Below are 14,861 nucleotides of genomic sequence, written 5' to 3' on the forward strand. Positions count from 1 at the left end.
CCCCCGCCGCTCCCGCCGCGCGCGCGATCCCCTCCGCACCCAGGCCGCCGAGCGGGTCGGGCCACGGAGCCCCCTCCCCTGGGGGGCGGAGCGGTCAGCCAAGCCACCGGTAGGCGCAGGCGGGGAGCAGGTTCTGCCGTGTCAGGACCCCGTCCCCTGGGGACCCTCGGGAAGCCAGAATCACCGAAACCGTATCAGACAAGCCCGGGCCGCAGCGAGGACTTTTCTGGAAGGGCTGCGCAGCCATCTCGAGTCGCCCTCCCAGCCCAAGCGCTGACCCCACCGCCAGCCTGCACCCCGGGCGAGGGGTGCTGCAGGCACCAACCCGGAACGCGCCACAACCACCCCGATCACCACTTGGGTGATCCTCCCGGTGGCGCAGGTGAGGGCTCTGGCGCCACCTGCAACCTCAGGCCTGGGCGGGATGCCCCGCGCGCACCCTTCCTAGCCCACCCTCCACCCCCTCTGAAATTTGAGCCAGCACCGCACTGTGTTGGCCTGCAGAGCTCCTTAAAACAGATTGTTGCACCAGCCCCAGACCTGCTAATGCCAAAAGTCTGGGCTAGGTAGGGGTGACCCGTCTGCATTTCTTTTTAAGTTTATTTATTTGGGGGGAGGGTGGTGTAGAGCGAGAGGGAAACCGAGAATCCCAAGCAGGATCCACCCTGTCAGTGCAGAGCCCAACGCCAGCCTCCAACTCATCAAACCGCGAGATCATGACCTGAGCTGAAAACTGACTGAAAACTGAGCCACCCAGGTGCCCTCATCTGTGTTTCTAACAAGTTCCCGCTGGTGCTAGAGGTCCTGGAAGGAACGTGGAGGTTCTGGAGCTGTCTGAGGGGCGCCGGGTCCCCGGATCCCCGCCTTGCCTCTGGCTGATCTTGGATCATCAGGGTACCTTGTATTTAGAGAATCGACAGATTTGGAGATGTTTTTAGCTCAGAGGACCTCATCGCTAATGTGGGACCCCAGGCAGTGTGGGACACAGAAAGGCCAAGAGGCTAGGACAGTTTGCTCGGGGGTGAGCTGAAGGAAGGGGCAGAGGCTGGAGGAACAGGTTTCTAACAGCTGCACACAGGGAGGCAGCCCGTCCGCCTGTGAACACCTGTGCCTTTTATTTCGTGGTGCGGGTGGGTGGGTGCGGGAGTGTGGGGAGCCCGGGGTGGGGGAACCAGGTGCTTCCTCTATCACCCCAAGCCGGAGTGGACACTGCTCTGATGGGCCACCTCCTGTCTCAGCTCCTGGGTTCAGACCCACACACGTGCAAGCTGCCCTCCGCACATCTGTACTGGAGGAGACACAGAACTACTGCTGGGGGGGGGTGCGAGGGCAGCACCGCAGGGTGGATTCTCCTTCTGGAAGCTCTGTCTCCAGGCCCTGCCTCCATCCTGACCCAGCACAGCCAGGCAAATGGGGGCAGAAGGGTGCAGGGGAGCGAGAGACCAGCCACCCCTCGGCTTCCTTCTGCACGGGACAACGAGGCAGGAATCCGGGAGGGGACAGTTACCATTCTTCCCCGGGGACTGGCGGGTCCTGAGCCAGGATCTCGGTGCTGATGCCCTCCCCTCCTGCAGTCTTTCGTCAGATTCTGCCAACCTGTTGGAACAAACGCAGGCCTGGTTGCCATGGTGATCATCGTGGCTTTGGGGTGAAGAGATTCTGCGGCTGCTGTAAACAGGAAGTTAGGAAGGGCAGCTGCCAGGGGAGGGGCCCCTGCCCGCACCCCCATCCAATGCCCTTTGGGGAGCAAGGGACTGGAGGCCAGCACCGCTGAGGCTTCAGGCCTAACACTGTGGCCTGCTGGGGTGGAGGAGACCTTATGACTGCCCTGTACAGATAAGGAAACTGAAGCCCAGAGAGGGAAAGAGCTTTTTCAGGGCCACACAGCAACCGGCTGGGTTCATAGCCCAGCTCTGGGCCTCAGTTTCCCTTTTTTGTAAAATGGACATAGTATGCACCTGTCAGTGAGGGGGGTTCTCAGTGAGAAGCTAGTACCTGACCATGGTCACAGCAGGCTGGCCCTCCAGGGACTCAGTTCCCGCCTCCGTAGGTTGGGGGTGACTCCACAGTGGGGAGAGAGGCCGGGAGCAGGCAATGTGGGACATGCACTTGTCATAGCAGGAGTTGGGCACAAAACACTTCACCTAGAGGGTCAGGCGGCTGGGACTGACCCAGGGGCTCACACTTTCTGGGCTTTGGGCAGGCAGGAGAGTGGTTTCCTCCTTGGGGCCAGGGGAAAACCCCCAGGCTCCAGATGGATGGCCGCTGGAGAGCAGGGAGAAAGGCAGCACAGGAGATGAGGGGGCGTCTCTGTAAGGCCACCTCACCGTTGCGGCGCCTGGCTGGCTCGGTCAGTGGAGCGTGCGACTAGTGATCTCAGGTTGTAGGTTGGAGCCTCACGTCGCATGTAGATATTAGTGAAAAAATGAAATCTTGGGGCGCCTGGAGGGCCTCAGGTAGTTAAGCATCCAACTTCAGCTCAGGTCATGATCTCACGGTTTGTGGGTTCGAGCCCCGCATTGGGCTCTGTGCTGACAGCTCGGAGCCTGGAGCCTGCTTCGGATTCTGTGTCTCCCTCTCTCTCTGCCTCTCTCCTGCTCGTGCTCTCTCGCTCTCAATCAAAAATATACAAACATTAAAAATGTAAAAATAAAATCAAGTAAAATAAAATCTTAAAAAAATACATGCTTGACCTGATGCCCTCTGGCGGCAGACCTTGGAATTGCAGGCATAGCCTTCTGGCAGTAAGGCTCCTCCCACCGCTCCCACTGGCACTGCGGCACCTGTCAGAGGCCTGCAGGGGTAGGGGTGGGGGTGGGGCAGCCTAGGAGAATCGTGGGGGCTCACCCAGGGACTTGGCCACAGCGCTGACTGCAGGAACCTGTCCCATCACCTGTGCCATCCTGGGTGCTTCTGCCAGCAGAAGAGGTGGCTGGCTCCAGGTGGGAGGGGGTCTGGCCCCTCACCTGAAATGCTGGCTCCTGGGGCCCAGTTGCCAGCACCCGCACAGGTGACGCCTGTGCAGGACCAGGGTGGTCCCGGGCGCCAGGCCTGGCGGTGGAAGGGGAGCAGGCCCACACAGGGCTTTGCGGGTCTCTGTGAGGGTGGGCGGCCTGGCTGCAGCCCACTGTCCAGTGTCTGTCCACTGAGCCCGAGCGTCAGCTTCTGGCCCAGGGGCAGGTGTGCCGGCCCACCCTGGAGGGGGTGAAGGTCGTGTGTGACATCAGAAGGCAAAGCTGGGGGAGTCGAATACCCAGCATCACTCTGCCCCATGGGGGCCCAGGTTCTGGGGCTCCAGGAGTGGGAGGGGCAGGGTTCAGGAGCGTGGTGGCAGGTCACCTGGGAAGGCAGAGACCAGGAAAGGAGGACCTAGGCCCTGGCCCTGCCAACTTCTTAGGGTCCGGACAGCAGATGGGGCCAGGTGCTCCAGCCCCTGTCCACCCCGTGGTCCTAAGCCAGCCTCCTCGGTCAGGGTCAGGGCCTCTGCAGGTGGGGTCACAGGGTCCAGAGGTCTCTGGACGAGCCTCACAGGCCACCTTGCAGAGCCCCCCCCCACTTCTGTCTCAGCACCAGGGCCAGCCCCTCCCTGCTGGAGCAGGCTCAGACTGGTTCGAGCCAGCCCAAGTCAGCGCTCAGCCTGGCCCTCCAACCTGGCAACTCGTCGTCATGGCAACCTCAAAATGGAGGCCGCCCGTCCACAGAGCCCAACGCCGTCCACAGAGCCCAACGCGAGCTGATGCGAACCAGGAGGGTTTGGGGCGGCCCAGTTAGGGAATGAGGTGGCGCTGCTCGGTAGACAGGTGTGAGCGCGCGGCACTGGCCTGGGCGGGACAGTCCAGGGAGGCCAGGGGGACTCTCGGGGACCCACAGCCCGTCTTCCGGTGGCCGGCTTGTCCCGGGAGCCCCAAGGTGGGGCTGACACGCGGTCAGGGTCTGGGCACCCGAGGACTTCGACGCCCTTTCCTGTGGAGGCCCGGCCCGGGGTCCCCAGGAGGGACACCCTCCTCCGGCGCCAAGGGTCAGCACGGGATGTGTTCCCTGCCTTCGCTGCCCTCGCCTGGTCCCAGCAGGGACGAAAGAGGGGACCAGCCCCCCCCCCCCCCCCCGCGCGAACCACCGAGGGTCTGACTCGAGGCCAGCGGTGGGGCGGCCCGCGTGGCACAGGGCAGGAAAGGACACAGCCTGCAGGCAGCACTTGTGGAAATGTTTTAATTAGAGGATTCTCAGATACAGTGGTTAACGTATTGCCCACAATTCCTTACTAAGTATCAGGCGCCTCATGCCGGGAACAGGCTCTTCCCTCACAGCAGAAACAGGACGGGCACAGTCCCTCCTTCCCCCGTTACAAGAGTTACATCTTCGTTAAGCCAAGGACTGTGGCACAAGAGGACATTTCATTAGTCGAAGTCATGACAATTTGCTAGAAACATCGATTACTTCAGAATGCTTTAACTAGAAAATATATTGAATTTCCATATATATTAACCATATACACGTGTGGCTATTACTAAGTGTAGTTGAGTCATTACAAAATAAGACATTCTGGGAGAGGCTTCGCACACACACGACCCGGCTGGGTCCCCCGGGGGGCCCTCCGCATTAGAAAATACATCGCCAACATCAAGCGTCGAGCTCAGCTACACGTCCAGCCGAGCAAGCGAGCAAGGCACTGGGACCGCGGGGCCACGCAGGCGCTGTGGACGGGGGCCTCACGTCCCCCCCCCCCCCAGCCCACTGCCATCCTGCTGCCTGGCGAGTCGAGGTGCCCTTCCTGACCGAGGGCCCTGGCGACCGCTCCCGCCCCTTCGGAGACCCCTCTGGCCCGGCCGGGTCCCTGCACCGGAGCCACACAGGTGAGCCGGCTGGGAAGGCGAGGTCAGCCGGCGCAGGGCAGGCTCCGGGCCTCCCGTCTACTCCGCACCGTGCTCCCTGGGACCAGGGGGCCAAGGCCCCACCTTGCTGGCACCAGCCCGCGGGGCACTGGGCCTGTCCCCCTCTGCGTCCGTGGCACCTCCCGGCTGGGCCCAAGTGGGCAGGCGGCCAGCTCCGGAAGCTGTGCGGCAGGCTCAGCTTCTGGGGTGCTTTCTGAGAACAGCCCTTCAGGAAAAAGGAAGCGCCCGCGCACAGTGGCCTCAGACCTGCCTCCGGGGCATCCTGACGCCCAGGACCCCCCCCAGGCAGGGCTCCGGCCAGTGCCTGCGCACCGTCCTCCCTGGGGCCCGGAGGACCTCGGACCGGCCGGTGCCGGCTCCGGACGCCAGTTCCGCCCTGACCAGACCCGCCCTCTGAGGAGCGCAAAGACCCGGGGTCGGGAGACAACCCCCGGGCACACACCTCCTCGTACACAGCGCTCCTCACAGGGCCCGGGCCGAGCGCCGCGCGGGTCCAGGCGCAGCCGAGCACGGCCGCGAGCTGGGCGCCGCCGGCCTGCAGCCGCGTGGGGGGCCGGGCCCCGCGAGGCCGCCTCCTCACGCTCTTAATGACGATAATGCCACGAAAACCTTTATATAAACAGTTTATTTACTCTAAACAGCAACACAGACAAAACGCCATATAGACACAAAGGAAGTGATGCGGGAACGAGACGCCGGCTGACTTTGGATCTGAGGCTCGTAAGCAACACAACCCAGGGTGCGCGGAGACCGAGGCGGGAGGGAGGCCAGCTGAGGCCGGGCGTAGCTCTACACTGTGGGAAGCATGCCTGCATCCGCGAGCAAAGGAAACTAGGAAACTAGCTCCTCGGGGCTCATCGAAGTATAAAAGTTTATAATTTTACAGCAGTTGAAATACTGACATCAATATTAAAATAAAAGCAAGTTTTACATAACAATCAAAAATACAAAAGACTGAAGGAAGAGACCCTGTATGAAAAACCGGGCAATTCAGCGAGTCGAGGACTGTGTACCGGTGGCGGAAATGGAAAGTGGCGCCCGCCCAACCCTCCCCAGGCGACTAGTAATTGTACAGAGCAACGTTAGGTTTGCAAAAATGTTGTAAACAAGTTCTTGCCAGACCAATCCCTTCCTTCTTACGCTGCCACGCGGTCGCCGCTTATGAAGGTGCAAACTTCTTGGCCTGTGCTCGAACCCTCTTCTCATACTCCACTCTGTTTTGGCTGAGAAGGTCAAGAGAGAGACACGTCAGCAGGTGCAGCCCCCTCGGGGGCCCAGGGCCGGGCGGGCTCAGAGGGCGGCTCGCGGTCAGGAAGGCCTGGTGGGGGGTGGGGGTGGGGGTGGGGGGGCACAGCGAAGTTTACGAATCTGACCGGCCACCGCACCTCTCGGTTTGAAACCATAGCGACGGCTCTGGAGAGAGAAGCCAGACTGCCGGGCACCACTCTGCTGGCCAGGCGGACAGGACTTGGTGCCGGTTTCCCCACGGGGCTCCAGGGGACCGCCATGACCTCCAGGGCTGGTCTGGGACCCCCCCCACCCAAGGAGCCGAGGCACAGCACGCGTCCAGCGGGGACGCACCTGGGAGTGTGCAGTGCTCTCCGGAAGAGAGGAGTTCCTCCAAGCCGTGCTCTCCACAAGGGTGCCTCTCAGGGCGCTGCTCTGGGTCACCTGTGGCCCAGGCCCCGGAGTGTGCGGGGGCTCCCAGGGTGGAGGGACAAAGGGCCACGAGAGCCGAGGAGTCGAGGCCACAGGACAAGCCTCTGTTGCTGGGCCACGCCACGTGAGCTCCCACCCCAGCCAATAAATAGCCCGGCCTGGCCCAGGGGCCCCCCGGATGGAGGCAGCTGCCTAGGGAGCTCTGGAAGGAGCTAGAAGGCAGTCAAGTCAGCTCTGAAGTGCTCCAGCGCACGCCGCTGGCGGGAGAAATCGTAGAAAAGGAGGGGTGGCGTGACGGGCGGCCAGGAGCCCGGGCCCCGCGGGGACGACCCTCAGCGGCCCCAGGCGAGCGGCCGCCCACCCTGCAGCGCCTGCCGTTGCCCCGGCAGCTACGGACACAGGCACGGAAAGGCCAGCCTCTCACAAGTGACACCATGGCGCCCATGGCCACCACCGGCCACCGCAAACATCACCCCTGCAACGAGGCGCACGCCAGGGCCGGCAGCAAGCTCTTTGAAGGCCACGGAGACCTTGGCTTTGCAGACCATTTGGTCTGTCGTGAGAACTCTGCGTGTACTGTCATGAGTGGCCTCACAGAGGCCTGGGCCAGCGGGCTGCTGCAGACAGGTCGTGGTGACCTCGCACAGCGCCCGGCCGGGGGCGGAGAGCAGGGGGACGCATCTCATGAGCCACTGGCACACAGCTGCCAAGGGACCACGTGACCTCCAGCTGAGCCAGGGCGGGAACACGCCCCTGGGGATGCGGGCCTCGCCCCGCCTGGGCCTAGGGACCTGAGCCATCAACTGCAAGCTTCTGCCCGCAGGCAGACATCAGACGTCTAGCCTGCTGCTCAGGGCGGCCAGAGAACGGTCCTGCCCTCGGCTTTCACCCTCTGCACCCACGGCTTCCAGAAATGTCCCCTGGAAGGAACACGTCCCTGCCTGACCTCTACCCCCTATGCTAGCCCTGCAGGTCCCAGAGCCCCGCTCCAGGCCTAAGCCCCACCTCCCAGACCAGCGGGGAAGCTGGCTGGCAGGGCCAGGGGATGCCGGACCCCAGAACCAGGAGGCCTCTGCCCTGCTAACAATCCAGCCAGGCTCACAGCACCAGGTTTCAACTTGTCGCCCACCTTAACACACACCTGGCCTTTCTCCCTCGGCACAGGTGGTGGACACTGGCCCACGGGACTCACCAGCCACCACAGTGCCACACAGGGAAGGGCTACTCCCCGATGGCACACACGCAGGCCCAGGAGGGTGTGGGCAACAGGGCCACAGGAGAGCCGTGACACGAGATCTGGGGCCCGGGAGCTGCGCTACTGGCAACGCCTCCTTTGGCACCCGCACCTGGGGGCCCTTTCCTCTGCGCCGGACTGAGATTCACCAAACGCATGGTCTGCCCAGCCACAGCTTCTCAGGGACAAAGTGGCCAAGAGAGGCCCATATCACCTGACCTTCACCTCCTGCCACGCCCCACCCCGCCCAACAATACCGTGGCCACGCCAGCCCTCGCTCACCCGTTCTTGCCCACCACAGGTCCTTTGCACCTGCAGCTCCTGCTGCCTACAGGGCCTGTCCTGGTTGCTTCCTAGCCTCAGACGCTTCCCTGGCGGCCTCACTCGGTCTCCCCGTCTCACGGGGAGTGTCTCACCACGGCTGGTGTCTCACGGCCTTTCGTGAAGGCTGCCCAGAGCGGCAGGAACTGTTCTCCCACCCACAACCAGCCTGAGGCTCCCCCTTCTTACGGGCTGCCCGGACCAGACTTCCGGGAAAACGCATGCAGGCCAGCGAGTGGCCACAGCAAGCAGCGCCAGACCGCTACTAACCAGTAAATCGTGTAGGCCTCTGCTTGAGCTGGGTCCTGGATATTTGGTTCATTTAGAAGTTCCTGTATTCCTAACAAGATCTGTGTGAGAGACAAGAGAACACAGGGGTCAGCGGTTTGAAAGGCAAGCTTTTCTGGGACATCGGCCTCGGCCTCAGATAAAGACCACAGGCCTCTGGCCCCACAGGAAGGCTGAGGCCAGCACCCTGCATGCCGTACCTGCTTGATCGTGATGGCCGGCCTCCAGTCCTTGTCCTCCTCGAGGATGGACAGGCACACTGTGCCCGAAGGGTACACGTTTGGGTGAAACAGCGGTGGTTCAAATTTGCCTGGACCACAGGGAAGAAGGAAACGTGTTTCTGGCGGCAGCGGTCGTCTGGCAGGATGATGCAATCTCCCTGCACCAGGGCGACCTGCTGCCACCAGGCATTTGGCGAAGGACGGTGGCCGTGAGGTGGCAGTAGGTGGGGGGCGGGGACAGGCGTGCACCTTTCCCGGACTGGGAGGCGAAGCCATGTGCTCGCCCGGACCCTGCCTCCCGACAGTGGGCGGGCGGAGCCGAGTCCTGGGCATCCCCACCCCTCACGTCCCTCCCCAAGTCAGCACAGCAGGTGAGGACGGTCCTGGGGGGACAGCTGAGGGCAGAAACTTGGCGGCCCTTCCAAACAAGTGGCCATTTTCAAAGCACAAAATTCTGCTCCAAAAAGAGAGGCTCTTAGGATCCCACGTTCTTTCTTTTAAAAAACAAAAGTTCCTTCTTTCTAAAAAATGAACACACGTAGGAAATCCTACAACAGAGAAGAGCAGGAAAACTGCCTCAAGCTCCCCGGGGACCGTTCACCACAGCTGACAGGGTTGTTGTCACCACAACTGACAGGGCGTTCCTCTCTGCTTATCTGGGCACCGTCCCCTCTTCTCTTCACTTAAAAACATTAATTACGCCCCGAAAACTACAATGGGTCTCACGCAGCTTGACAGAACTCCCGAACCACCACTACACCGGGCACCAGCACCCGGAGTCTCCCAGAAGACTCCCCCCGGGCCACCAGGGTCCAGCCTGCGCCCTCCCGGCCCTGCGCTCGCGGGTCACGCGCACACATGTCTACGTGACGCCGCCAGTCCATCCGGCCCCGAGGAGGTGCTGCCCACCGCCAGCTCCCACTGCTTCACGATCCCAGACCCCCGGCAGCCTCACGGAGGTCAGCCGTCCCTGGGGACTCCGGACGGCGAGCACCTTCACTCACTGTGACGCACCGGCCGCTTCTTGGAGAAACTCCCGGTCTCGTCTCCCGCCCGTTAATCCCGTCTGTCTCCTGACCTGTGGGCGTGCTGCACACCTTCTGGCTCGAGCCCCTGCAGGAAGGGCCCTCGGGAACCTGCTCCCGCCCCGAGCACGCCTTTCTGCTCTTTGAATTCAGCTTCTTCCTCAGCACAAGTGCCTGATTTTAATTTCATCTGGGCGGTCAATCTCTTCTCTCACCTAGGAAAGCACAGCCGTGGCGGGCACAGCCTCGCCCAAGCCCCTGTCCCCGACTTCTGCTCACCGCTGGCTTCCTCCAGTCAGAGAAGCCCCTGCCGAGACCCCCTCCGCCGCAGGGCCGGCCGCCGACTTCCTGTGCGGCTCTGCTCTTCCGCATCACGTTGGGAGACGCGCAGTCTCAGGTACTTGCAGGCCCTTCCCTCTGGCTGCTGTAGACTGTCCCCCAATGTCTACCCATTCTTCTTTTTTGGAGTTTTTTTAACGTTTGAGAGAGTGAGGGCTGCCTGGGTGGCTCATGTGGGTAAATGTCTGACTTCGGCTCAGGTCACGATCTCATGGTTCGTGGGTTCGAGCCCCGCGTCGGGCTCTGTGCCGACAGCTCAGGGCCTGGAGCCTGTTTTGGATTCCGTGTGTCCCCCTCTCTCTGCCCCTCCCCTGCTCGTGCTCCATCTCTCTCTGTCAAAAATAAACGTTAAAGTTTGACAGAGTGAGCGAGCAGAGGGAGGAGCAGAGAGAGGAGAAGCAGACGCCACGCTGTCGATGCAATCCCGGCAGAAATCAAGAGTCGGAGCTTAACTGACTGGGTCCCGGGGCGCCCCCGCCCATCTTTGGATCGGGGACACTTGGCTGCCTCCAGCTTCTGGCCACTACAGATGGGGCTGCCGTGACCAAGCTGGTCCCCGCCCGCGGTGAGCGTGCGTGCGCGTCTGCTGAACGCTCACTTGAGCAGAGCAGCCGGGTCCTGGAGAGACCCAACTTCAGCTTCCGCAGACTCGGGGAACAGCTCTCCAGGGGAAGCGGTGCAAATCCACACCTGCGGTGGGGTATGAGGGCCCCGCCGCTCCGCCCCTCCGCGGGAGATGACGTCGGCACCTCTTCCCACGCTGCGGGCACAAGAGGGGACAGCCTCCCGTGTGGCCCGACACGTGTGGCCCGACAGCGCCTGCGGTTTCCTTACTGGCGTGCCGACGCCCTTTGCGCTTCAGGGTCAGTGCTGGCAGGTGGGGGGTGGGGGGGGAGGGCGTGTGCTCCCATCTCTCTCCCTCACTGGTTTCTCCTGGTGAACACGTGGTGCTCAGTGTGACGTAGCCCCGTTAGCGATGTTCTGCCTCCGGGGCCAAAGCACTGTCTGTGCCTCGCTGCTGAAATCTACCAATCTTCTAGAAGCCACACCGTTCCTTCTTTCCACTGGATGTCGAGATTCATCTGGAAGGCTACCTAGGGTGTGGGGGGGGATTCCTGTCTCCTCCGCAGGGATACTCTGTGGGCCCGGTCCATTCGCCGGACTAGCCTTGCGCCCATGTCATAAACACGTGGCACGTGTGGCCTCTGCCCGGCAGGCCTGCGTCCCAGTCACCGTGTCCCCGTAGCAGGTCTGTCTGGTTTACATCTTGTCCATCCTGCTGACGGGTGTGGGTGCCCTTGGACTGACGTGCCTCAGCCCCAGCCTCCCCGACCACCCCCGGCACTCTAAGGGTCGCGGCTACTCTCCGTGCTCCTGACTTCTAGAATCTGTGTGACGATTTCCACAAAAACTTCCACACTTGGATTTGACACTATTGTAAACAGTCGGGGTCAAACACTTCCGTTTGTTGCAATTATGTTGAAAATAGGTTTTTGCAGGTTAATCCCTTATTGCACAACCTTACCAAAAAGATCTAAAAAGAAAGGCGAGACCATCTGCAGCCCGTCTTCCCTTCCCGCTCTTCGGCTGGGATTTTTGTTTTTGCCTTGTCGAGTCCGCTTGGAATTCAGGTATCAAGCTGAACACAAGTGACGAAAGCAGCCGTGACCGGTCTCGTTTCTTAATCAGAGCTACTATTCAACGCAATACCTCCACGTGGCAGAAACAAGTCAAACAGCAAAGAACCAGCCAAATGAAAAGTCTCCATCCCAGGGGTCACCCTGCTAATTATCCATGCTTAAAACTCTTCTGCTAGACGCCGTTATGATGGAAAACGTTCTTCTACCTTTTCGAGTTACTAACCCAAGCGTAGATGTTTCCGTATGGCCGTTCCCGGTGGCCACGTGCTGTGCGGGACACTTCTCCACACAACGAGGCACGCCTTCACTCATTTAATTAACTAACCACGGACCGGTTTTGGTGGCTTCCAGCTGCAAGCGGGGGGGGGGGGGGGGGGGGGGGGGGGGGGGGGGGGGGGGGGGGGGGGGGGGGGGGGGGGGGGGAATTTGGTGCTCCTCCCGTCCTGAATCTCGCGAAAGTGCACTTTGATGACATAACCCTAGCACGACGTTAAAGACAGCCTCGGCCTTTTCTTCCCATGGCCTTCTCCGGAGACTTATCCATCCAGGCGGCTCGCAGCCAACAAGTTGGATGTGGAGTGTTAACAAACGGGCGCGGTGACAACGGGTCAGGGAAGGAAACCCTCCGAGAGGTGGGGTTCCGGACCGTGGTCCTTGTGACGCCCATCCCTCGCGAGGGCAGACAGTGGTGGCGCCTTATCCCCGACAGGGACTCAGGGCCAGGAGCCTCCCGGTGGATCACAGCCGGCACCCGACTACGCCCGCCACGTGCACCTGGCTCCAGTCCACGGCCTCCAGGGTCAGAGCCCCCGGGGCCGCCACACGGCGAACGTGGGGAAGCAGACGGAGTTGCGAGGGGTTCGCTCTACTTACATTTTGGGGGTGAGGATGGGTAGTCGTCCTTGAAAAGCATCCGCAGTTTAAACAAGCCTCCTTCCCACGGGGTCTGCGGGGAAACGAACGTGCAGTCAGGCGTGTCGCTGGCCTCCGCCGCGGGCTGAGCCCAGGAGGAACGGGCCTCTGCCGCACGCCCCCAGCACCGCCCCACAAACCGACCGGCTGTCCCCACGACGGGACCGTGGGGGCTGCCACGGCCCTGAGGGGGCCGGAAAGAGCCATCCCCGGAGAGGAGCGTGGCGGGAGCTAGGCTTCCGGGAAGACAGGCGGGGGCCGGCAGGCCACCCCCTGTGACCCAGGATCGGGGGTCAGGATCTCCACCTGAGCGGCCCCTGTCGCCAGCTCCACCAGCACAGCCCTCCCCAGCCTCCTCCGGGAGGGACAAGGCCACGCGCACCTGCCTCAGCCTCAGACGATGGGCCGAGAATGGGCTTAGCAAAGGCAGAGGTGCGGGCCCGGCCCTCCACGGAGCCGTGGCAAACGGAGAAAGCAAACCACATCGTCCGAGGACAAAGCCGAGTCCTAATCCTGCCAGCTTAGCATCGGGCGAGGAGGCTGTCAGGAAGCACCAGGCTGAGCTCACGCAAACGCCACGCCACGGGTGGAGGTACGTGGCGGCGATAAGGCGATAAGGCCGGGGGCATAACCAGGTCACCTCAGGGGTCTCCTCTTGGCTTTGGGGTCACCCAGAAAGAGCCGGATGCGGGACTGCTGGAGACCTTGACTCTCAAATGCTTCAAATACGCTGGCCCTGACTGGACCCCCCGCTACCTGCCCCAGACTCAAAGACCGCCAGGTCGAGCGTCACTATATCCTGGCTACTTCAGCTGCAGCGGGTTTGAAGGACAAACGGGAAGGCCCTTCCTTCCGTCTGGGCCCTTCTCCAGCGTGTCCCAAGGCTCCTCTTCCCTGAACACGCAGCAGGGTCCTGCCCCCGGGCTACGGTGGGGGTGCCACACCCAGCCCCTCCTGCAACACAGCTCCTTCTTTCTGAATTAAAGCTGACTGGTGGGGGAGGGGGGAATCACCTGTCACCCAACCCTGTCCCCTCCCCCGGAGAAGCAGGTCAGCAGAGTGGCGCCCCTTACCCCTTTCTTCCCGGAATGGCGCACTCCCAGTTCATGAGGTTCATCGTGCCATCGGGTTTTTTGTTGGGACAGCCACAAAGCCCTGAGAGAAAACAACCACACAGGCACATCAACGCCCCGGCATCTCATTCCTCCTGCTCGCACAACAGTCCTGAGACTCCCAAGGGCACCCTGCACAGAGTGTGTAACAGAGCAGACGTGATGGGGTTCCCGGGTTCCACCGGGGAAACCACCCCCCTGCTACGCACAGAAATAAAGCTTTCCTTACAAACGGGTGGTCCTTTCTCCAGGCTTTCCTCTCCTGGGCCAGTCTGCTGAAGGGCGATCCCCGACATGTTTCAAAGTCCCTGCAAGAGACCGGGCAGAGCACGCAGTTAGGACAGGCAGAGTGCAGGAGCCGTCCGCCCCTCCCCTCGCTCACCCAGGTTGACACAGACCGGGCTCCCAGCAAACCGCCCAGCTGGAGTCTGCCCCGGGCATCACGTCCCCGAGGGGCGACCCCGGCCTCCTCCCGCAGGCGGCTCTCCAGGAAAGAGGGAGCCAGGATGCTCCGGAGACCCAGAACACCTCCACGTGGGGCCCCTTCCCTGTGAACATCCCACCCCCAGGGGCCACGGCACAGGCCTAGGTATGTGCGGTGCAGGAAGGGTTCACCAGCATTCCCAGCAGACGCCCGCACACCTGTCCTGCCCTCTTGTCACACTGCAGAGGGTTGCAGCGACAGGGTTCCCACCGTCAGTCTCCACAGGAAAGGCAAGGACACGGTGGGGATGTCCAGAGCACTGCCTGAGGACCGGGGTGGGGGGCCAGGGCAGTGGCAGACCACTCCCCTCTGCCAATGCAGAGATTGGGGGGGGCATCAGGCCCCCAGTGTAGAATCAGGGGCTCACAATTTAGATTCAGGTCTGGCCAAGACAGTAACTCTTATTCTTGAAACCAACCGAGTAGAAAGGTGTCCCAGGTCAGACAGCAAGCCCACCGCGTTGTGCACAAGTCCCTAGACTGCAACTGGCCCACAGCACCCGAGCCTCCTCCATCCCCTCTGCTTTCTCACCCCCACCGCACCTCCCCATCCACTGGCACTCCATGAACATCAGAGAGATCAGGGCTCTTCTCCCATTTACTTCGGGAAAGTCAGCGGGGGTGGGGGGTGGCCAGCAGGACCCAGGAACCCCTGGGGAGAAGACACCCGGCAGGCCCAGAGGTAGGCAGTCTGCCCGCTGGGCCCGCCAGTCCCAGGAGCGCTGCAGGAGTGGG

At 62.0% G+C, this 14,861-nt stretch overlaps 1 protein-coding gene and 1 long non-coding RNA gene across 2 annotated transcripts; both read right to left on the bottom strand.

Annotated features, from left to right (window-relative positions):
* Nucleotides 1-51: 51 nt before the first annotated feature.
* On the bottom strand, nt 52-2,538 carry LOC123382638. The gene is made up of 3 exons (XR_006591287.1): nt 1,996-2,538; nt 1,508-1,596; nt 52-898 (listed from the first exon to the last, which is right to left on the bottom strand). It is a non-coding gene; the product is annotated as an uncharacterized LOC123382638 (long non-coding RNA).
* Nucleotides 2,539-5,498: 2,960 nt separating this feature from the next.
* UBE2I (ubiquitin conjugating enzyme E2 I) lies at nt 5,499-14,634 on the bottom strand. Its single transcript, XM_045047607.1, is given in 9 exon segments — nt 5,499-6,115; nt 8,377-8,456; nt 8,595-8,704; nt 12,493-12,565; nt 13,557; nt 13,605-13,662; nt 13,665-13,686; nt 13,873-13,951; nt 14,286-14,634. Coding segments are annotated over 9 exon segments (666 nt in total). The 5' UTR covers nt 14,465-14,634; the 3' UTR covers nt 5,499-6,051.
* Nucleotides 14,635-14,861: the final 227 nt, after the last annotated feature.

The sequence above is a fragment of the Felis catus genome, chromosome E3, assembly GCF_018350175.1.
Source record: "Felis catus isolate Fca126 chromosome E3, F.catus_Fca126_mat1.0, whole genome shotgun sequence".
In the NCBI taxonomy this organism is placed as follows: domain Eukaryota; kingdom Metazoa; phylum Chordata; class Mammalia; order Carnivora; family Felidae; genus Felis; species Felis catus.